The sequence below is a fragment of the Balaenoptera ricei genome, chromosome 16 (assembly GCF_028023285.1).
Source record: "Balaenoptera ricei isolate mBalRic1 chromosome 16, mBalRic1.hap2, whole genome shotgun sequence".
NCBI classification, from domain to species: Eukaryota; Metazoa; Chordata; class Mammalia; order Artiodactyla; family Balaenopteridae; genus Balaenoptera; species Balaenoptera ricei.
Window position 1 is genome coordinate 27,544,432 of NC_082654.1, and position 18,550 is coordinate 27,562,981.

Genomic DNA, 18,550 nt, shown 5'->3' on the forward strand with positions numbered 1-18,550 from the left:
TCCGGACGACCCGGAAGATGTTCTGGACATTTGCTTGGTCCCACCCCGCAACCCCTCACGCCCTTCGTCTGCTCTCATTGGCTGCTCTGGTAAGTAATTTACTCCTGCCCACCGCCGGTGACCCGTCCAGCCTGAAGTTGACCCCATCCGGCACCGAACCTGGGGAGTGGGGCGGAGCCCTCAGGGCAGGATCCAGACCGTCCAGCCCTCGCCTGGCCCCCAGCTGGGAGTCCCTGGCGCGCGCCAGCTGCGTACGCGGCGGGTGCCTCACACCTGCCAGCGTCTTCTTCACCCCCCGCTGTGAGGCCGAGACTCCCCCAATCCGGGAAGGCGCCCCACACCTGCTGCAGTCGTGCATCTCCCTGCAGCTGCGGGCCTGCGCGCCCCCCGCGCTGAGAGATCCGAGACCAGGGCAGGTGCAGGGCGTTCCCCCACCCCACCTCCTAACCTCCACCTGCCATCCCCCACCCCGGTTTTCCTCTGCGGGTGTGTGATGGGGGTAGAGAAAGATTATATACAGGTCCCCCGAAGTCCCCACTCATTTTGAGAGCCCAAGTCCTTCCTAAAGATGGAGCTCCATTCCTAGCCTGGCATCTCGTTTTGGTAAAGCCTTTTGGAAGTGGGATGCAGCAGGAGCAGACACTGCACACTTAATCTTCAGAGCACCTCCCTGAGGAATGATATCGTTTGGTACCCATCAAAAGTTCCCCCAATAGTTCCACTCTTCCCCTTATTTTCCCCAGTACTCTGACTTTGAAAGTGGTGAGTGTAGAGCTAGGCTAAACCACCCAAGTTCAGTTGGGTTTTGGGAGACTCCTGGGAACTTGGCTACTGTCCCCAAGGCCTGGTCAGTAGAGACCCCACCTTCATAGTCAAAGGGGTTGGGGGGCCTCAGTTCTGGGTTTCCACATGACAGCTGCCCTGATCAACCCTCCAACAGAAAGGCCAGGCTCCAGCCATACCTCAATGGACCCCAGGGGCATCTTGAAGGCATTTCCCAAGAGGAGGAAAATTCATACCAATCCATCATCAAAAGCACTTGCAAAGATTCCCAAGAGCGAAGACGGAGAAGAAGCAGGAGGTGAGTGGACCCAGCCTCAGAACCCTCATGTGTTTGAGCCTGAGGCTTCTTACATCATTCATGCCCAGAATCAGATATTGCAGTTGACTCTGCCCGCCCAGAGCCTGCAGGTTTGTTTTTACCTGCCTTGTTCTAGGCTTGGTCCCCAGTCTTTGACAGGCGACTTGCTGTTTTATCTTCTACCCCGCCCTGAGACCTCCATAAATCAGAAAATACTCCCTGGCCCCTAAGGAAATGACTGGTAGAATCCTTTGCTCTCTAGGAGGTTCCCTGCTGCTGCAGGGAGGGAATCCTTCTCAGGTCCCCAGACTTATAAGTTATTTTGCAGCCAAATTGACAAATAGATGGCAAAAGCTTACATGGTGGGCTGGGTTGGGGGAGGTGAATCTATTAGACTGTGAGGCTTATAGTGGCAAAACATGTGCTTTGTGCCTGATACATAATAAGTGTCTACTAATATGTGTTGAAAGAATAAATGATCAAATGAAGTGATTTACAGGGTAACTACAAGGTGCCAAACACTGTTCTAGGTTATATCAGGGAACAGGACGTATCAGAATCCTTGCGCCTTACATCAAGTGATGGCCCACAGGAAATTAACTGTATGCCTGTGGTGGAATCCCCAGAAGGCAGGCTGTCTGGGTGGAGGAAAACGAGTGGGGGGAGGGGACTGTGAAGGGTTCATTGGGATCATGTCTGAAAGTATGACAGTAGGCATCTGGATGTCCCCTCCACAGAGTGGCTGAGCTCCGTGCGGGCGCATGTTGTACCCACTGGCATTGGGCGAGCCCGGGCAGAACTCTTTGAGAAGCAGATTGTCCAGCATGGTGGCCAGATATGCCCTGCCCAGGCCCCAGGGGTCACTCACATTGTGGTGGATGAAGGCATAGACTGTGAGCGAGCCCTCCGCCTCCTTAGACTGCCCTGGCTGCCCCCAGGTGCTCAGCTGGTGAAGTCAGCCTGGCTGAGCTCGTGCCTACAGGAGAGAAGCCTCGTGGACACAGCAGGATTCAGCATCTTCATCCCCAAGAGGTAGGCTGGTCCTAGTCTTTCCTCAGATGTTTTCTTGAGCTATTAAACTCTCATCGTCTTAATTGGACACATTAAAAAAACACGATTTCAGGGCTTCCCTGGTGGCGCAGTGGTTAACAATCCGCCTGCCAATGCAGGGGACACGGGTTCGATCCCTGGTCCAGGAGGATCCCACATGCCGCGGAGCAACTAAGCCCGTGCGCCACAACAACTGAGCCTGCACTCTAGAGCCCACCCATGAGCCACAACTGCTGAGCCCGCGAGCCACAACTACTGAGCCTGCGCTCTAGAGCCCGTGAGCCACAACTACTGAGCCTGCATGCCACAGCTACTGAGCCCGTGCGCCTAGAGCCCGTACTCCACAACAAGAGAAGCCACCGCAATGAGAAGCCCGTGCACCACAATGAAGAGCAGCCCCCGCTCGCCGCAACTAGAGAAAGGCTGCATGCAACAAAGACCCAACGCAGCCAAAAATAAACAAACAAACAAACAAAAAACCAAAAAAACCATGATTTCAGAGTAGAGAAGGATTGGGAACAGAGGTAGCATGAGACTTTGGTGTCTTAACCTCCCATCACCATCCTGCAGGTACCTGGATCAAGCACAGCTCAGCAAGGCAGACCAAGACTCTTCTACTCCTCCTGGAGCTAGTGAGGCTCAGCTCAGGACAGCCCTCTCTCCTTCCCCTCCTCCCACCAGACCTGTATCTCCTTCCTGGAGGGCAGAGGAAGTCACAAGCCTCCAAGCACAGGTGAGGAGCCTCCCAGGCCCCACAGCTCTCTTCTCCTGGGAACTAGATCACAGAAACAGGGAGAGCCTGGTGGTTGTTCAGAATGTCCCAGGCTCCTGAGAGAGGAGGGCTCTCTTTACTGTGAAGCCATTTAACTCTTCCCAACACTCATCACTCCTGCATTTGCCCAGGCCATAGCCACCACATATCACTGGGGATCCTAAGGCTGGGCCCTAGGGGAAGCCACGTGGAACCCAAATCTGCTGTAGAAGACCCAGCATCCTTCTTGGGTCTGACTAGGAAACTCAGCCCCCACCTCTGAGGAGCCCTCCTCATGGGGGGCATGAACTTATTGTCTCTTCTCCTTCCCTATGTCCAGCCCGGCTCTGGTGGTGAAACCAGTGATGGGGAAGAGACCCAGGTTAGCGCAGCTGATCTGGAAGCCCTGATCAGCAGCCGCTACCCAACCCCCCTTGAGGGAGATGGTGAGCCTAGCCCAGCCCCTGAGGGCCTGGATAAGTGGGTCTGTGCACAGCCTTCGAGCCAGAAGGCGACCAACCACAACCACCACATCACAGAGAAGCTGGAAGTGCTGGCCAAAGCCTACACTGTTCAGGGGGACAAGTGGAGGGCCCTGGGCTATGCCAAGGCCATTAATGCCCTCAAGAGCTTCCACAAGCCTGTCACCTCCTACCAGGTACCTGGGGGTCAGGGGAGGGTATGTGGGGGGCTGGGGGGGGTTTTCTCTTTACTGGCCAGAGGTCGGTGGAAGCACCAGTCACAAGTGGTGATCAGGTGGAGTGATTAAGATTCTCTGATGTTTGGGACTTGCACAAAAGAAAAAAAAATGGGGAGACTAATGAAAGCGGCTTGTCAAAATCTTGATAATTATAAAAGCTGGGTGATGGGTACTTGGGGTCCAGTATACTGTTCTTTCTACTTTGGAATTTTTTCCATAATAAAAAGTTTTTTAAAAGTTCAGGCTCTGAAGGTCAACAGACCAGAGTTTGAATTCTGGTTCCCATCATTCACTAAGTGTAACTTGCCTAAAGCAAGTTACTTAAACCCTCTGAGCATCTGTTTTCTCAAAAGTAAAAAGGGACTTAGTAACAGACACAGTATTCCCATGAGGACTTAATGAGATGACCCCTGTAATGCAGGACCTGATACAGGGTAAAGCCTCATAAATGTTAGCTCCACTGTTATGATGGCAGTGGTGACTAGTATCGTCATTATTGCCTTTCCTCTGCTTCCTGTGCTGATCTCCATCCCTCTGGGAACCAGCAGATAAGTTTCCCAGCCCATTCCATCCAAACTTCTCATCTTCAACTCTGCCCAAGCTTTATACAGCTATCAGTTGCCCACCGGCCATACTGGCTTTTACTCAGACATCTGCTAAAGGAGTCAGTTTCCTTCCTGCCTCTGCCTCCCCTTCCTCTAGGAGGCCTTCAGTATCCCCGGAATTGGAAAGCGGATGGCTGAGAAGATCGTAGAGATCCTGGAGAGTGGGCATCTGCGGAAGCTGGACCACATCAGTGAAAGCGTGCCTGTCTTAGAGCTCTTCTCCAACATCTGGGGAGCTGGAACCAAGACTGCCCAGATGTGGTACCATCAGGTCACACCCTGTCCCAGCCCCCACTTCAGTTTTACTATATCTTAGAGCTCCTGTCCCACAGTCCTGTTACCCTGTGCTTTGATGAGAATGAACCCAGACTATAGAGAGACCACTTCTCAAAGGGACCAGGGCCCATGCAGATCCCTCTCTTGGCTCTCAGAACTGCCCTGTTGCTTGGTATCGTTGAGGCTTAATCTGTGGTGTAGGCAGAGACAAGAAGTATACTTCTCTGTCCCCCAGACCAGCAAGGGCCTTCCTGAGGAGACCAGGCCTCTGGGCTGAGTATCCAGAACAGTGGTTCCCAAACCCAGCCATGCCCAGAATCACCCCCAGATCGATGGAGTCATGAACCAGTGTTTTAGGATTGTGGCAGGGCTGGACTGAGGTGTGTCTTCCATGCCACCTGCATTTCCCAAGTCCCACTGATTACAGACCCAACCGCTCCTGGGGTTGGTCCTGCCTCAGGCTTTCCTTGGAGTCTGGGGGTGATGGAAGCCTTGTGTGTGTGCTTATTCACTGCCTCTTCATTGGTCCTGGATCCTCATAGCCTTCCCATCTGGCTTTTTTTTCAGGGTTTCCGGAGCCTAGAAGACATCCGAAACCAGGCCTCTCTGACTACGCAGCAGGCCATTGGCCTGAAGCATTACGATGACTTCCTGGACCGCATGCCCAGGGAGGAGGCTGCAGAGATTGAGCAGACAGTAAGCAGGTGTCCCAGACCAGCAAGGAGAGCCAGGTCCTACTATAACGTCAGGGCCTGGCTCAAAGCCAAGAACTCTCGATCCCTCAGCAGGGGAGCCCAGCAGGCAGAGGAAGCTATGGGGGGCCAGAGATTGGGACTAGTGGGGAAAGAGCAATTGGCTTAGGTAGGGAAGGGCTGCAACACTAGCTCTCTGCGGTAGGGTTCTCAGTATCGGGCAGAGTTAGCACTGGCTTACGTGCTAGAATGGTGTTAGGACTGGGTTAATGTTAGGGCTAGATTAGAGATGGATTATGGTCAGAACTACCCGAGGATACTGGGATTTGAACTGGGCTATGTTAGGGTGATCAGGGCAGAGATTCTTAACATTTTTTGATTCACAAACTTCTTTGAGAACTTAATGAAAACCATGGGCTCTTTCTCGCCACAATTTTTTTAAATGTACAAAGTTTTATATCTCCAGAAGTACACACCTTCTGCAGGTCACCCAAGGCTGGTTCAGGGTTTGGGTTAGGGTTGGTGTAGAAGCACAGTGCCAGTAGGACTAGGTTTGGGGTTAGAGGAAAGCTAGATCAAGAGTTAAGGTTAGGCCTGAATTAGGAGTAGGGTTTTCTTAGTGTTGGATGCTTTTAGTTAAAATTTGTGATTGTCCTGGAAATAAGGTTCGGCCAAGATTAGTGTTTGGTGTAGAGTTGGGTTAGGGATTCAGTTCATATAAAACCTAGATTAGAGGGAGACTAGGGTACATTTGTTCAGTTGGCCTTAGGAGTAGGGGCTGATTTGCTCCTACTTTGGTCTATGATTCTGATAGGGTAGGACTCCCTGGAGACTCTGGCCCAGCTTAGTTGAAATCAGCCTCCCGCTGTACTCCCAGCCACAGGACTCTGACGCTAGTGTGGGAGGGACAGGCAAGCCCCTTTGTCCACCCATCACCAGGACTTGGTGCTAGTGATGACCTGTCACTCAGCCACGGTATCTGGGCATAGAGAATGCCCCAGCGAGCCTCCAGCCCTGACCCACTGGAACAGAAGTGGCTCCCCACCTGGCCCACTCTCCCCATTTAAGGTCTCCAGCCTTAGGAGGTTTTGATGGGATTACTCATCCTAGGCCTCCTCCATCCTCTTGGGAGGCTCAAGGAGGGAATTGAGGGGATTAGCAGAGCCTGCCTGTCAGGAGAATTGAGGTATCCAGGGCCCCAGAAATCTCAGTGTCCCGGGGTGGAAGCGGGCGTGTGTGTGTGTGCGTGTGTGTGCGTGTGCGTGTGTGTGCGTGTGTGTGTGAGATATCCACATATGAAAGACCTCAGTGTTTCTGGGGTGGAGGCTGATGGGCTTACCCCCGCTCAGTGAGGGATGATCCCTCAGCTGACAGTTCCCTCTGTCTCAGCTCCCTCCCCACCGAGCCCTATTCCTCCAAGTAAGGATGTGGGCATTGGCTCAGAAGTGCTTCCCTTTTGCTTTCCCTCCTTTCCTTTGTTACACGTGCAGCTGTATTTCTGGGCTCCGTCTCCTCCGAGGCCTGGGCCCGGGGCACCCTGCCAGCCACCTGTCAGGCCTCAAGCCCCAACTCACACACTCTGCCTTTAGCTCCAAATCCAAAGATACCTGGGGCTGTGGAGACCTGGCTGAGGGCTTCTCGGCACCTGGCTCTTTGTCCTCAGTGGAGTTTCACAGACCTGGGTGCATGGGTTGGGACAGAAGCCCAGAGAAGATATGTCTCTCTGCTCTTGAAGAGCGGTGCCTTCCCTCAGAATCCGAGCACATATTCTCATCTTCTCATCTCTCTCCTCAGGCCACCCCCGGTGATGTGAGCACGTTTTCTCCTCTTCTGTCCTAGCCAGGCTGGAGAACTGCCACTCTCCAGGGTGGAGCTCTGCCTCTGTTCCTTGGGGCTCTCTCCCTCAGGCTGGATCATGCATCCAGGGATTGGCTTGGGGCACAAGGGGGCGTGTGGGCTCCTGGGTCAGGGAAGGCCCTTGCGCTGCTGTGGAGATGAATTCCTGGCAGGGCTTGAGTCCCACAGCCCTCACCCCCCTCGCTGTCCTTTTTCAGGTCCGGGAAGCAGCTCAGGCCTTCAACCCTGGGCTGCTGTGCGTGGCATGTGGTTCGTACCGACGGGGGAAGGCAACCTGCGGTGACGTGGACGTGCTGGTCACCCACCCGGACGGCCGGTCTCACCAGGGCATCTTCAGCCGCCTCCTGGACAGCCTCCGGCAGCGAGGTATAAACCCCACCCCTGGGTGAGCAGGGGGACAGGGGAGGAGTGGCCCCCAGGAGGGAGAACCTCAAAGTGGCAATCTCTAGGCAGGAAGCAGGGGAAGGCTGCTTCATGAAAATTCCACCTCTCTCCTGTGGCCAGAACCACTTCAGGGAAGAGATGAATCAGCTCCCCCTACCTCCCAAGAGGTGCTCAGTAATAGCTGCAGTTTGAGTGCCTCCTCTGATCGTTCTGTGCCCCTGTGGGGGACTTGGAGAGGAATTACTATGCATGTTTTACAGAAAAGGACACAGACCTGGAGAGGGCAAGGTCGCCCAGCAAATAAGTAGATGAGCGGGGAATAGAGGACCCAAGGATCATCAGGAGAGGCCTGGGAGGTTAGGCGGCCCAGGGCTGGGCAGCCCAGGGCCTGGCTCCCTGCCCTCCTAACAGCCCTCCTGTATTGGGCCAGGGTTCCTGACGGATGACTTGGTGAGCCAGGAGGAGAATGGCCAGCAGCAGAAGTACTTGGGTGTATGCCAGCTCCCAGGGCCAGGGCGGCGGCACCGACGGCTGGACATCATTGTAGTTCCCTACGGCGAGTTTGCCTGTGCCCTGCTCTACTTTACTGGCTCTGCCCACTTCAACCGCTCCATGCGGGCTCTGGCCAAGACCAAGGCCATGAGCTTGTCGGAGCATGCGCTCAGCACAGCTGTGGTCCGGGACACCCAAGGCCTCAAGGTGGGGCCTGGCCGAGTACTGCCCACCCCCACTGAGAAGGATGTCTTCAGGCTCTTAGGCCTGCCCTACCGAGAACCAGCTGAGCGGGACTGGTGACCCACGGCTGGGGGAGGGGGTGCCAAGCTGGACCGGCTGGCCCTCCTGGCCATTCCTCCAGCCTCAGCTGGCTGAACCTCACTCTTTTCAACCACCAAGTCCTCTGGGCCTGATGGAAAAGGCCAGCCTGGCTCCCAGGGCTACCCAGCCCTCTCCCCGACAGGAACAGGGTGCTGCCCCCTCTACCTCACCATTGCCCCTGGGAGAGTTTAGCACATGGCCCCCTGCCCCATTTTAAGCAGGAACTGGTGCCTGGTTTGAGGCCAGCTTCCTGTGCTGAAGGCCCAGGCATCCCCCTTCTCTACCCCAAGGAGGGTCTAGCATGGGATGGGGGCTGCAGGGGAGAGGCGCACAGCTGAGGCCCAACATCACCCAAGACCCTTCAGAGCAGGAGAATGAGCCACTCCACGTGTGCTCCCTCCGCCCACCCCACTTCCTGTGCAGCTGGCAGTGTAGGGAAGGGGCACCCCAGGCGCGACGAGGATAGCATTGGAAGGCCCAGGGACCCAGTAAAGTGCACTTGACATTCAACCTGCCTGGTGTGTCTGTGAGCTGCTGCAGCCTCTGCCTGCCTTTCTTCTCCCAGGCAGGGACAGAGATAGGAGGTGAATGGGAACCCAGAGAGGCCAGTTAACTGTTCTCCAAACAGGCCGGGCCTGAGTCAGCTCCTGAACAACTCAGAAGGGGGCAGGGGTGGACATTAAAAGGGAGAATTCGTGGAGTCAGGAATTAGGAGCGCCTGTCTACCCATCAGCATATCCTGTGGACCCTGCCCTAGAACAGGTTATCTGAGGACATGAACAAAGGTGGCAAGGCTCATTAGGAAGAACTAAATGGTGACCTGTGTGCCACTGACAGGGCTGAGGCAGTCAGGGAAGGCTGCCTGGAGGAGGCGAGGGACAGCCTGGCAGGAAATAGCCTATTTGAGAGTGGTAAGCAGCTCTGTTTGGGGACAACGAAGGAACCTGCTTTAGAGGGGATGCTACGTGCTGGGGGTTGGGAGAAGGCCAGGCTGGTACAGGACTGAAAGTCAAGCTGAGGGGCTTAGTTTGGTATAGCAGCTAGGAGGGTCCAGCTAGTGGCATCAGGATGGTTTCGTAGACTGGACCTTGCAGGACAGGAAACATTTGGTAAGGGGAGAGGAGCAGTGGGAAGGTTGGGCATACCAAGTACAATATAAAGAATATCGGGCTCAGAGGCTGGAGAAGGTGGCTGCGTTGGAGGAGCACCAAGGAGCCCGGGCCGCAGAGATGGGCTCCACCTGAGTGTGCTGGCTGTGAGGCAGGGAGGGGGCGGGTGCCGAGCCCTGCATCTGTTGGTAACTTGCAGAGTCCCAGAGCTGGCCTTTGTTGGCCTGGTCTCAGTCAGGAGATCCCAGCAACCTTAGAATGGGCCCCTCAACTCTAGTTCAGAACCTTGAAGTCCAAGCCGTGGGGCCTTGCCTGCATGGGTCATGCCAGGAAAGGAATCAAAAGCCATGGGAGGGGGCTTCCCTGGTGGCGCAGTGGTTAAGAATACGCCTGCCAATGCAGGGGACACGGGTTCGGGCCCTGGTCTGGGAAGATCCCACATGCCGCGGAGCAACTAAGCCCGTGAGCCACAGCTACTGAGCCTGCGTGTCTGGAGCTTGTGCTCCGCAACAAGAGAGGCCGCGACAGTGAGAGGCCCGCGCACCGCGATGAAGAGTGGCCCCCGCTCGCCGCAACTGGAGAAAGCCCTCGCACAGAAACGAAGACCCAACACAGCCAAAAATAAATAAATAAATAAATAAATAAAAATTAAAAAAAAAAAAAAAGCCGTGGACAGCTCAGTACCAGAGAAGCCACATCAAAGGGCCAGAAGCTTTCGTGAGGGGCGAGCCTCTCCTCGGAGCTTCTACTCCCAGGGAGGTGTGGCTGCCCAGGGCCTGGAGTGGAAAAGAGGAGCTGGGACATCTCTGGGCCCCCCAGGTGTTAGGGCTGCTTTCAGCCCCCCTTAGGAGCTCTGCTAGTCTACTCAACTGGGCCCTCTGCGCCCACCACCATCCCCAGTAAGGGGTGGCGTTGACAGAAGCCCAAAGCCTGGGGTGTCCGTGTCCAAACGTTGCTGCTCCTCTCTTTCCGCTTCCCACTTGAGTGCCCCAGCCTGCTCAGCAGCCTCTCCAGACCCAGAGGAGCAGGGCCTCCAGGGCTAGGAGAAGAGGGAACCAGTGGGTCACAGGATAACTTGGCCAATTAACCCCTTCCTACACACAGGAAGTCTTCAGAACCATAGGGAGGGACAGTGCTGACTTCTGGATCTGGTACCAGGGGCCTGGCCCCCATTCCTGCCATCTCTTGTGGGAAGGAGGGGAAGGACCCCCCCCACCCCCCCCAGGAGACTCAGAATTCTGGAGACCACCTTCAAACCGTACAAATTCCTGGTCCCACATCCTGGTAAGGGCAACAGGAAATCACGGGTTAAAAAGGAGAGTGCCCACACCCTCCAGAGAGACCCATCCTGCGGGTGGTGTCCTCTGGGCTGCTCAGTGTGGCACAGGAGCCCGGGAGAAGAGCTAATGGAGGGATTCTGTGTCTTGAGAAGGCTGCCCAGTTTGGCAGAGGGGGCGGTCCTCTGAGTCCAAACTAAGCAAAGGGTGTGTTAGGGGGTTCCCCAGCCACCTGAGAGCCGAGCCTGGTTCCTGGGCAGGCTTTCATCCCAGTGCCCCATCCTGCTAAAAGGGAGACTGAATTTTGGAGCCCTGGTGGGAATCGGCACCCTATCTAGCAACTGAGCACCCCAAAACTACCACCCACTCACCACCTGGTCCTAACAAAGAGGAAGGGCCCCACAGGCCTACTTCCTGCCCCTAGCTCAGCTCATCGTCACTCTCTCCCTGAGCCACAGTGGTCTCTGGCCAGACCACAGGTGTGGTGGGCAGGGTAACAGTCTCCCAAAGATGTCCACAGCCTAATCCCTGCAACCTGTGAATATGTTACCCTACTTGGTAAGAAAGGGACATTGCAGATGTGATTAAAGTTAAGGATTTTGAGATGAGATTAGCCAGTGGGCCCAATCTAATCATGAGTCCTTAAAAGTGGAGGACTTTTCCTGGCTACAATCAGAGAGAGAGCTGACAAAGGAAGGAAGGTTAGAGAGATGTGATGTTTCTGCCTTTGAAGACAGAGAAAGGGGACTACCAGCCAAGGAATGTGGGCATCCTCTATAAACGGAAGAGGCAAGGAAACAGATTCTACTCTAGAGCCTCTGTAACAGAACGCAGCCCTGCCAACACCTCAGTTTTATTCCAGGGAGACCTGTGTCAGACTTCTAAACAATAGAACTGTTTAGTAATAACTGCGTTGTTTTAAGCCACTAAGTGTATGGAAATTAGTTACTGCAGCGATAGAGGACCAATAGACAGGGTGTGTCTTGTTCTTACCCTGTACAAAGTGAGCAGAGGGATGGTGGGTGTGAGCAGGCCCTGCTGTGAGGTGGAGGGTGTCCCTGGAAGTGCAGTGGGGTGTGGGGAAACGGAGGGGCCTCCTTATATGGCTGCAGTAGGGGAGGGGCAGGTGGTAGGCAAAGCTGGGAGCCCAGTCCTCATGGGCTGGCTGCCCTGTGCTCAGTCTGAGCCTCGCAGTTTCCCTCTGCACTTTGTGCCTAAGGTACGATCCTCTCCAGGCTGCTCAGCCCCAGCCCTGCCAACCCGGGAGCCTCATCTTTTCCCAGGGCCTGGATTGATAACACTGGCCCAAGACTTGCACTGAAAGGGGAACGAGACCAGGCCAAACTTTCCTCCTGGCTTCTGGCTGCTCCTGGGGGAGCAGGTGTGGGCACAGGGCCAGGGTTTCCCAGGCCTGGAGTGGGTGCTGCAAGGTGGACAGGCCCAGCCATGTCCTGCCCTCCAGGACCCAAGGGCTGGGAATGGGAAACCCAGGCCCTTTGTCCTGCTTCTCCACAAGAGGGTTACGAGTTCCTGTCCCTTTAAACAGAATGGGATGCTTCTTGCCAGGACTAGGAATGACAGCTTGGAGAAGACATCATTTCCTCTCTTCACTTCCCCAACAGGAGAGACCCCCTTTCCAGGCCCTCCTCACCATCCCAGAGATCAACCTCACATGGCAGCTACAGCTGTTGGGGCACTTGCTGCTACCCAGACTCTGCAGACACCAGCTGCACCAGGCCTAGGACGGGCTCAGCCCCCAGACCTTTAGTCCTCTGTCGACTCTGCCCTTCAGTCCAGACACCAGCCAGATAGTTTTCCAGAACGCCTGAGCCACTGGGCAGCCCTGCTTCTGAGCTCTGGAACAGGCAGACCCTCAGGGCTGAAGTCCCCAAACTGGCCTGAGACTCTGGGCCAGGCCTCATCCCCATAGTCTGAACCAGGGGCTCTGCAAGCCTTGGTCCCCCACACTGGAGGTCAGTGCAGAAGCTGAGCCCTAGCAAAAGACCTACAGGGAACACTACTGAAAAAGGTCCCAGAGGTGAGAAGAGGACCCAGCAGTGGAGGGACTGTGGGCAGGGCTCTGAGAATACCATGGGAGGGCAGTACGGGCACCAGGCAGTGGGCCACTGCTCAGAACCTCTGTCTGACCCTTCTCTCTGCTGGACCCGGGCCTGGCGCTGATGGAGCAGGCCCATGGCCCCAGACGTCATGTTCCTCCCGCAGCGAGACTCCCTTAGCCCTGCTGTCCTCACCCACCAGGCTCTGGTTCCCTCAGCTCAGCTGCCACTGTGCCTGTGTCTGACTGCATGGGCATTTGCCTGTGTGCCTAAAGTACATCCCTGGCCCTGTGTTTGTGTGCTGTGAGTTCATGATTTTGCATCTGCACACGTGTGTGGACAACCTGGGTGTGTGTCAGTGTGTCTGCCAATCTAGACCTCGGTGTGCACGCCCCAGGGTCATCAAGGGCTCAGGCAGGGCCTGGGGCTGGAAGGGGAGTCCTTGGAGTCCCCTGTGGTGCTGGGCAGGGACTGCAGAAGGTGGTGGAGGCCCAATGGGCTGCGGACTCTGAGTCCCCGTGTCCTGGAGGCGGCCGCCTGCGTCAGCCTTGAGCGGCCATCAATAGCGCGCGGTTAATTAATTTGATGGGAACAGCAGGGACCGCCGTTTGCATTTAGTGAAGTTCCAGGAACTTCCAACCTCATCTTCATAATTGGCCTCATAAATTGTAAGAAAGAGAGAGATCAGCAAAGCAGGAGGGAGGAGGGGCCGCCCGTCCGTCCTTATTTAATTTTATTGCTGAAATTCATCTTTTTAGCCTCCTCCGGAATCTGCTCTCCCTGCCGGATTTGCCTAATCATGATAAATTAATATTCATTTCCCCGCCTCTTACCCAGTTCCGGCGCTGGGATGGAGTTGGGGAGGGTCTCCTTCCAGCCCCTCTGCCAGGCCTTGGTGGAAGCCTGGCAGGTGGGGACCCCTGCAGGGGAGCTTGCCTGCAGAACAGAAAGTAGAGCCTGGGAGGGCTGGAGGGGAGCCTGGAAGAGGGGCTCTGTTACCGTGGGGGGGGGGTGCCGGGGGGGAATGTGGGGTGATTGATTGGGACTCCCAAGATGAGAGACTCCTGAGACCCCTGGCCCCTCCCTGGTCAAGAAAAGCCCAGAGGGTCTGGGATGCTAGGATCAACTACCCCTGTCCAGCTAGGTTTGGGTGGGAGGGGCAGGAAGAGGCCGAGAAGGCCCTTTTGGGTACCCAGAGGCTGAGACTGGGGTCAGACAGGATGGATTTGGGAGATGGATTTTGAAGGTCAGTTCCAGTTGAGAGGTGGGGGGAGGGGACCTGGTCTTCACCCCACTTCCCCACCAACTAGGTGTAGGCTACCTTGCCCTGTGCAGACTCCAGGGGGGACCCATTCTAGTCTGTGGGGCCTCACAGGTGCCCATAGTCTCTGGCCAACAGCAGTGGCCACTTTCCTACAGCCCAGCCCAGCCGGGTGGCTGGGCCTCTTACACTAAGCACCTTGGCTGTGCTGTGTGGCTGTACTGCTTTTCTTGGTAAGGCCCTTTCGAAGGCCTGCAGGGGGTGTTTCTGGAAGGGTTATGCAGTTCCTGAGCAGTGGGGCCTCTGCAGTCCAAAGGGTCAGATTCTCCGTCTTCTTGCCTCATAATTAGTATGTGAGACCTGGGAGGGACTTAGACTTTATCTACCACGTTACCCCATTTTACAGATGAGGAAACTGGACCAGAAATGGGAGGTGACTGACTCAATGTCTCACAGAAGTCTCGGGTCTAGGTCGGGGTGCGGGGGCTGTTTCTACCCCATCTTGAAGGTTGGGTGTGGTGGGCAGGATTCTCTGCAAAACCCCTAGTGACTTTTGCCCTTGTATAACACCCTCCTTTTTGAGTGTGGGTAGAGCCTTCAACTCTGATGAGGTGTTACTCCTGTGGTTATGTTACCTCATATGGCAAAAGGAAGATTATCTGGGTGCCTCTGGTCTAATCATGTGAGCCCTTTAAAAGCAGTTTTCTTTGGCTATTAGCAGAAGGGGCAGCAGAGAGATTCAAAGCATGAAGATTCAGCACACCTTTGCTGGCTTTGAAGATGGAAGGGGACTTGTGCAAGGACCAGGGAGCAGCCCCCAGCTGACAGCCAGCAAGAAAATGGGGACCTTAGTCCTACAACCATAAGGAACTGAATTCTGTCAACAGTGAGAATGAGTGTGGAAGCTGATCTTTCCCAGAGCTTCCAGATAAGAGCCCAGCCTGGCCAACACCTTGATTTAGGTCTTGTGGAACCCTAATCAGAGAATTCAGCTGAGCTTGCCTGGACTTCTGGTCTACAGAATTGTGAAATAATGGGTCTTGTTTTTAGGGGCTAAGTTTGTGATTTGTTATCACTTTTGTTGTGCAGCAATAGAAACCTAATATGCAGGACTTAGGGGAAGGGTATCTGAGGAGGGCCCTACGATGGGGGAGGGAGATGAAGCTGGGAGAGGTCTAAGGCTCTATCCTAATGCTACTTCGCCCCCCACCCCCAACGTATTCCCACATGGCAACAATTGACTGGAGCTGCTCCTAGTTGCCAAAGTTCTCATCACTCCCTATTGTTTCACCTGGGACCAAACCCTTGTAAGCATTTAAATTCATGATTCCTGCCAGGTGGAGTCTGGACCCCTGGGTAATGAGGAGTAGCAAGCTCACCTCACAGGAATGGATCCTTGACAGGAGAAGCCTCTACGGAATTGGCGTAGGCAGAGGCTTCTAGGATGTGGTTAGGGCACGGCTGATTATTTAACGTACTTTCAAACCAGAGTTCCCCTTCCCCCCAAACTAGAGTTTTCAAAAAGTATTTATTCATGGGTCCTGGGTGGGTGCTGGCAGAAGATGTTTTTGATTCCCACTGGAAGCTCCCAGCATCGTTGGATTTTGAGGAAGACCAACTGACATTTTGCAAGTTATGGAAAGAGTCTCCACTGAGGAGACCTGGGTTAGCTGCACCATATTTCTGGCTTATTCCAGCAGCATTTATTGATTGACTCTGAGCCTGGCCAGTCTACCCTTAACCCAGCCCTGCACATGGACTATATCATGTAACCTTCCCAACAGCCCTATTATCCCCATTTGGCAGATGAGGAAAGAGAGGCCCAGAGAGATTCATTCACTTGTGTTAAGTCACACAGCATGTGAGAACAGCTGGGTTTCATTCTCAGATCTCTGTGACCCAAGGAAGCCCAGCTGGTTTCCCTGGCTCCCCCTAAGAAGTGGCTCTAGCCCAGATCTAACTGGACTGTCTGCTAGCTTCTCTCCCTTTGCTTCTCCCACAAAGCAAAGAGCCCTGAGCTTTTCAGAGTCTGTGGAGGTTCCTGATGCTGATGTTGAAAGACACAATCCCTGCCCCTGAGAACTGGAGTTGTGAATCAGCAAATGCCCATTTGCCCTGAGATGGGACCCCCTAACCTCCCACCTCCATTAGGGAATTAGTGGTGTGGGGTCATTGACTCTCAAACTCCAGCCCTGCTAGAGGCAAGGGTCCTGGCTCTATAGCTCACATCTATCCCTACACATGCCCAGCCTGTCCCCCACAGCTCCTATACATGTCCCTGCACACACTGGACCCCTCCCTCATAGCTCCACACATACTTGACTTGTTCCCACATGGACTCCACACAGGGCTTGATGGGGGCCCGGCCTAGCCTGAGAGACTCTTCCCCTCAGCTCCCGGCTTCACCTGAGGAATCCTCTCTCATCACCATGACTTTGGACTCTGCTGTATTGGAGAACTTTGGGGCCAGTGTGGCAAGAGCCTCTGGTCAAGCCACCCTCCCTACCTACTGGGCCAGACACCCCAGTGGAAAGGATCACCCCCTGGCCTGTCCCTCTTCCTCCCAAGCTGCCTAATGGGGAGAAAGCCCAGGACCCTTCGGGTCTGGCCCCAGGAGAGAGGCCCCCAGAGGCCATGTGCTTCCTCTCCATGCCAGAGAACAGTCCTGGAGCGCTGAGCAGCCCCAGCTTCCCATCTCATGGGCCAAGGACTGCAGCCCCCACCTCAGAGCTTCTGAGAACCAAGGTCCCCCTACCTTGAGGGCCTCCCCGACCTTCCCCCACCAAAGTACCTTTGGAAGTTGCAGGGCCAAGTCCAGGGGGATGCTCTGAAGGAACCCCACCTGCTGCCCTGTGCCGTATAGACTCGGACTGCAGATGCCCCTCCAGAACGTGGCTCCACGGGCAAGAGAAATGCTCTCTCCACTCCAAGCTTCAAGTTCTGTCTTGCTGGACCTCACTCCTTCCACTCTTCTGGAACAGGCAAACGGGCCTGCCTGGGATCTGGAATGGCAGCGACTGCTCGGAAGCTGGGGATGGCGGGATAGAGGAGTGCTCCAGGGTGCCTCCTTGCGAGCGGGGGCGGCACCGCAAATGTGTATCCGGCCGGTGGGCGGGGCCTTGGGGGAGGCCGGGCGCCGCCGCCAGGTGTGTTGGGCTGGAGATGGAGCGAGTACGTAGGCCGACGGGAGCGCTTCTCTGGAGGCGCCAGCAGAGGGCGCGCGAGGACCGGCCAAGAGGCCCGGCGTGCGCGAAGGCCGGGGACGGGGGTGTGGTAGAGAGGACGGCAAGTGCCGGGGAGGAACCGCCCAGGAGCTTCTCTCCGAACTCCGGGGTGGGAGCTGGGGCTGGAAGTGTCCGGATTGCGCGGCCCCTTGCTCCTTAGGAGGAGGCGGCCGACTGGGATGTGGCCCGGCGCGCCCTTCCCTGGGTGGGTAGACCCTCCCCATTACCGGGCAAGGGAGCACGGTCCGCGGATTCAGGACTGGTGACCTTTGATGCTGAATCGGGTGGGACCCCTTCTTCAGACTCACCTCTGGTCGAAATTCTGTGCCTCAGTTTCCCCCTGCGTGAGTTCTGTCCTTGCTCCCGGAAGCTCTAAACTAGGACACCAGGTGGGGTGAGACGACCCAGTGAAAGGGAACTAGTACGCCTCAGGTACCCCACCTCCCCCCCGCCCCGTTCCCCTGACCTCGCCAACCTTGAACACAGAGCTTGGCGGGAAGTAGAAAAAGATGGGGAGAGGAGAAAAGAGTGTGTGATGGAAGGAGAGGTGGCGATGGAAAAGCAAATGGAAGGGGAGAATGGAGGAAGAGGAAGGGAAGGAGGGAGGGATGGGTGAGTAGAAGAGGGGCTTAGCCCTCTCAGCGGAAGCTCTCCCGAGACTGGGGCCATCTGCACCTCCTCCGGGCTGTGCTGGGGGCTGAGCTCTCCGCTGTATTCCGGGAGCTATCGCTCTGCCAGTAGCCCCCCTCCAGCCTCCATGATTTATAGCTGGGCCAGGCCCGGCGACCTTGGACGGATAACTAATGACGGGTCAATAACGCTACAGAAAAAGTGAACTGGTAAGGGAGGAGGAACGAGGCCCATTAGCTGGCCCATCGCTTTCCTCCGGGCATCTTCTCTCTAATCCCTGTACCTCTTGCTGCAGGCCCCTTCCGCTGGGGGTTTCCCGAGGGCCTCCTGACAGGGACTGAAAGGTGATGGTTAACACAGCTGAAATAGGGGAGGTGGAGACAGGGACCAGGACATACTGGAGAGACCCAAAGTGGGTCACATGAGGGTGAGGGAGACCAGAGGGGGCTCCTGGAAATGCTCCCCCACCCCCATTCTGTAGACCGGAGAAAGTCACATATTAGGAAGCCAAAGTTAGCAGGTGGAGTTCCCGTGGGGCAGAAGGCAGGGTACCCTGGGAAAGAAATAGAGAGCAACACTGGTGCCCTGCACTCACCTTTACCCGCCTCCACCTGGCTCTCTCAACTGGTCCATATCTCTGGAGATGTCCTCTGCCTCTCCCCACCCAAGCTACCCAAAGTCAGAGTGTTTACTTTAGCCATGGAGGGCACCTTCTATTTGCCCTGCCTTATACGTGCCCCTGCTTGCAGGGGTGTTGCAGGGCCTGAGTCTCAGCTCCTC

The 18,550-nt window shown here is 55.6% G+C and overlaps 1 protein-coding gene across 2 annotated transcripts; it reads left to right on the top strand.

The window, feature by feature from the left end:
* The first annotated feature begins 25 nt into the window (after window positions 1–25).
* Window positions 26–8,722, top strand: POLL (DNA polymerase lambda). Of its 2 annotated transcripts, none has more exons than XM_059900673.1 (9): window positions 26–89; window positions 941–1,081; window positions 1,819–2,113; window positions 2,702–2,864; window positions 3,223–3,540; window positions 4,285–4,458; window positions 5,031–5,159; window positions 7,210–7,378; window positions 7,827–8,722. In XM_059900673.1, exons 2-9 carry the CDS (start codon window positions 967–969, stop codon window positions 8,189–8,191), a joined length of 1,728 nt encoding a protein of 575 aa, XP_059756656.1. In that variant the 5' UTR covers window positions 26–89; window positions 941–966; the 3' UTR covers window positions 8,192–8,722. The 2 variants fall into 2 exon arrangements, with proteins under 2 accessions (XP_059756656.1, XP_059756655.1); XM_059900672.1 differs by lacking the exon at window positions 26–89 and adding an exon at window positions 107–300.
* Window positions 8,723–18,550: the final 9,828 nt, after the last annotated feature.